The 3,715-nt window shown below is 46.7% G+C and overlaps 1 protein-coding gene across 2 annotated transcripts in view; it reads right to left on the bottom strand.

Moving 5' to 3' along the window:
* The window catches only part of kaznb (kazrin, periplakin interacting protein b), a 97,096-nt gene extending 93,627 nt beyond the window's left edge, over positions 1–3,469 (bottom strand). For both annotated transcript variants that reach the window (XM_080461782.1, XM_080461783.1), the window contains exon 1: positions 3,233–3,469. In XM_080461782.1, coding sequence (XP_080317908.1) covers positions 3,233–3,425 — 193 coding nt within the window. In that variant the 5' untranslated portion in view covers positions 3,426–3,469. The remainder of the gene's footprint in view (positions 1–3,232) is intronic.
* Between the last annotated feature and the right edge of the window lie 246 nt (positions 3,470–3,715).

Below are 3,715 nucleotides of genomic sequence, written 5' to 3'. Positions count from 1 at the left end.
TGCTTTGATCCTTCACGGGGCAGAAACAACAAATGGACTAACAAACAGGCAGGCCTGGGGAAGGACACACACCTAAAGCTCATTTAATCTTCCTAAGCCACTGGACGCTAGTGCTGCCTCATCACGTCCCAAACTGCCTAACCCGGGAGATTTCTCCCAACAAATCATCTTAAACTTCTTAAGAAAACATGCCTGAGTGAAGCTGTTCTCACACTCTGCTCAGGTGAGAGGCAGCTGGGTTCATTTCTCACATGGAGGAGCGAGGCGACTGTGTTTGGTTTGATCAGTCACCTGACTGCTGGCCTGGCCTCTGGGAACAGGAAGTATGACATCAGCGCACTGACATGCAGGAATGTGGGAACATCAGGCCGCCTGTTAACACTGCTCAGGAACACAGAGCGGGCTGGATGAACACCACAGATAAACTTGCGACCGCCCTGTTCACACAGACACCAACCACTCACGGGCACCACGTTTTAAAGACGCCTACAAACTCCACGAATGCATCCATCCAGGTTTCTGAGGCGGGATTAACACGTTTACATGTTAGGCAATGCTTTGAAGACTATGTCTGTTCACACAGCAGAAATGCTTACGGTGACTGTCAAAATAAAAGTACCAAGTCCCAGGAGAATATGGACTGGGAGTCCTGACACCCTGTTGTTCTGATTGTCTCTACTGAGCTGAAGAACTATTGACTACGACCACGATGTGGATCTGCACGAGCAGCGTGTCCAGTTGCTCTGAGCAGCGTTGTTGTCTAAACAGGACTTCAATCTCCAAACTCCACCGCGCATCTTCTCAACCTCTGCGCCAAATCCTGAGCCGGAAGTCAAACGGCATAAAAGTGTGGACACAGGAGCTCAAACGTAAGAAGTCAGACGACTGTCAACCTGGGAGGAGCTGGAGGAATGTCAGGAGGAATCATCTTGAGATGGATACAGAAACAACCTGTTGGCTCCCGCTATTGGTTGCTGTGGTTGAGGTCGTAGGTCAACGGGAATGGCTCAATGGCGACGTGATTTCACGATGAATCTATTACACTGGAGACAGAAACATTTAAACATACTGACTAAAATGGGCCTGCCATATCTTCAGACACAAGCTCCCACCTTCGCTCTGTTCACACACACTTCACACAACAAACTATTTACTTTGTCTTCGATTACAATTATTACCATTATTACTATATTATTTCTCGTTCCATTTCAAGGATTGGTCTCACCAGTATATGAAGCAACTCAGAAACACCACTGATGAACAACTTGGACTTTTTAGGACGTAAATGAAACATTTCAAGCCTCCACTGTACTTTGTAGTGTCGACTTACAACTTCTAATTACTTCACAAACTTCTACAGTCAAGACAAAACAAAGAAAGTTCTCCCTCGTCCTGAAAACACAACGGTCCCTTGTTCACATGCTGAACTGACACTGTGTTTTTATCTGATTGCCAGCACTTAAAGTAATTTGTATACAAACGCAGTAACACAAGAGCAGGTTACCTCATTGTTTACAAGAAGATAGAAATACAAAAACTTCAGCATCAGCAACTATCTAATTTAATGACTTCCAGCTATGGCCGTTTGCTTATCATTGGCTCCAATGTGCTTGTGTTCATCCTCATTATCCTTCCTACTCTTAAAATACTTCGTGATATACAGATCGTACTCGCGTCACGTCTTTTCTTTGTCCCCAGAATAACTTAGAACAATTAATAGACATAAAACTCCATCAGATGGGAACATCTTGCCAACATTCCTCAGATCAATTACCTCATTACGTTTCTTCATTATTCTAATTGTTAAAGTCATCAAGCTGTCGCTTCTAATTTCATTTGTACTGGTTTCTAAATCTACACTCAGAACCTGAGTAGATTTCAATCATCTCCTTATCGAAACATCCTCATTTACTTATTTTCAAGTGTTTATTATCCCGGTGCTGAGAGTTGGATGCTTAGTTAATTGTCTGGGACGGAAAGTGACTGCTGCTCCAGACTCTTTATATCTCATTTGGTATGTGACTGTACTTGTTCTGGACGACCTTGAAAAGGTGATGTTTACCTGGAGCGGCTATCCATCAATAAACATCCTCAACTGGCTCAATATGTACAACCTGACCTGCATTGCTGAGAACTTTGAGTAACCTGTCTCTCCTGTAGATCCTCCCTGCCCAGTTAAACACTCTCGGTAACCTCTGACCTTCTGCACCGTCTGCAGAGCACGCTCAGCATGAGGTCACAGGTCGTCTCACCTGGAGTGTTTTTACTGTTCCAAGGAGCCAAATCTTCAAGTGAACACACACATAACCATGCAGGTATCTATTCTACTGCAATACCTAATTAGTGAATTGCTTGAATCACAAACTGTTTTGTGTTTTCTGTTCAGTTTACACACCAGGAAAACAACATTTCCCTGATTTTTTTGTTCTACTCTCAAAAGACATGATCAATAATGACTCCAGCATGTTAGCTATAAAAGAATCTGCAGGAAGGTTGAATCAGAGCCCGACCAAAGCAAATACAAGAGATAAGAACTGACATTAAGAGTCTTTCATCACCTCAACTGAAGATAAATCTTTCATCATTGTAAGCTCTTGGTTGTCAAAATAAGATAATACAAACTGTAACATGAAGCCAGAGCAAATCACTGAGAGCCACAACGAGCAGTCCCATGAAAATCCCAGGTTTTACACTCATTCCTCACATCTCTTTCCCAGCTGAGCTACGGTGCCACGGTGTCGCCAACCTCCTTCAGAGATGTAGGAATAGTTTGTGGGCCTGAAGCACCGTTTCTGCCGTCAGACTCTTTGCCAAAGTTGGGGAGCGAGCAGGGAAGCAGCCAGAGCTGGAGGGGCGAGCAGCCCCAGAGGAGCCCGGCTGCTGCCTGGGAAACCAAACCCTGCCGACTCTGGCCCACGCTCTCTAACCCCAAACCCCTCCCCGTCTCCAACTCTTGTTCTTTTCCCTTTTCACGTTGCTGTCTTTTTCCACCGTCATTCCCAAGCTGACTTCAGGGGAAAATAAGTCAATGGAGGAAAAGGGTGGAACGAGAGTCTCCGGGCTGCACATTCTCCAGATACCTCCCACCGCCGAGTTCAAAACAGACACACATGTTCATGCTCTCACTTAGACACACACACACACAGGCAGAGGTGGAGGTGTGAGTCCACACACACACACACACACACACACACACACGCACACACACACACGTAGGAGCTGTGGCACTCACCCCGGTAGAGCAGGCTGTCATCGTGGTGGTTGTGCTGGTGGTGGTTCTCCAGGGCAGGGGGGCTGCTGGCCCCCAGCTCTGCCAGTCTGCGGCTGGTGGCGGAGAGCTCGGAGCGGAGGTTGGTCACTTCCTGGCTGGCGGACTGGATGGCCCCATCAATCCTCTGTGCCAGCTGTTTGTTGTCCTCCATCATTTTAAGGATTTTCCCCTGAGGAGCGAGTCCACACAGAGCAGCATGGTGTCAAGAGGAGCGTTACAGGGGAGGGTGAAGCTCGGGAGACCCTTTCCTCCTCCACCTCCACCTCCTCCTCTTCCTCCTCCACCTGATCTTCTTCTCTCAGTTTACTTCGCACATAAAAAAGAAAAGAAAAAAAAAATAAACGCCGGGTCCTCCTCGGTGAGATGATGCTCTCTACCTGTTACTGCATGAAAGACAACGTGCGGCCAACTACTGCACGGTCAACGCAAGCACGTGTGTGTGTG

This window comes from Lipophrys pholis (assembly GCF_963383615.2).
Source record: "Lipophrys pholis genome assembly, chromosome: 4".
Taxonomy (NCBI): domain Eukaryota; kingdom Metazoa; phylum Chordata; class Actinopteri; order Blenniiformes; family Blenniidae; genus Lipophrys; species Lipophrys pholis.
Note: the sequence above shows the minus strand (reverse complement) of the source record. Positions and strands in the feature narration are given on the sequence as shown.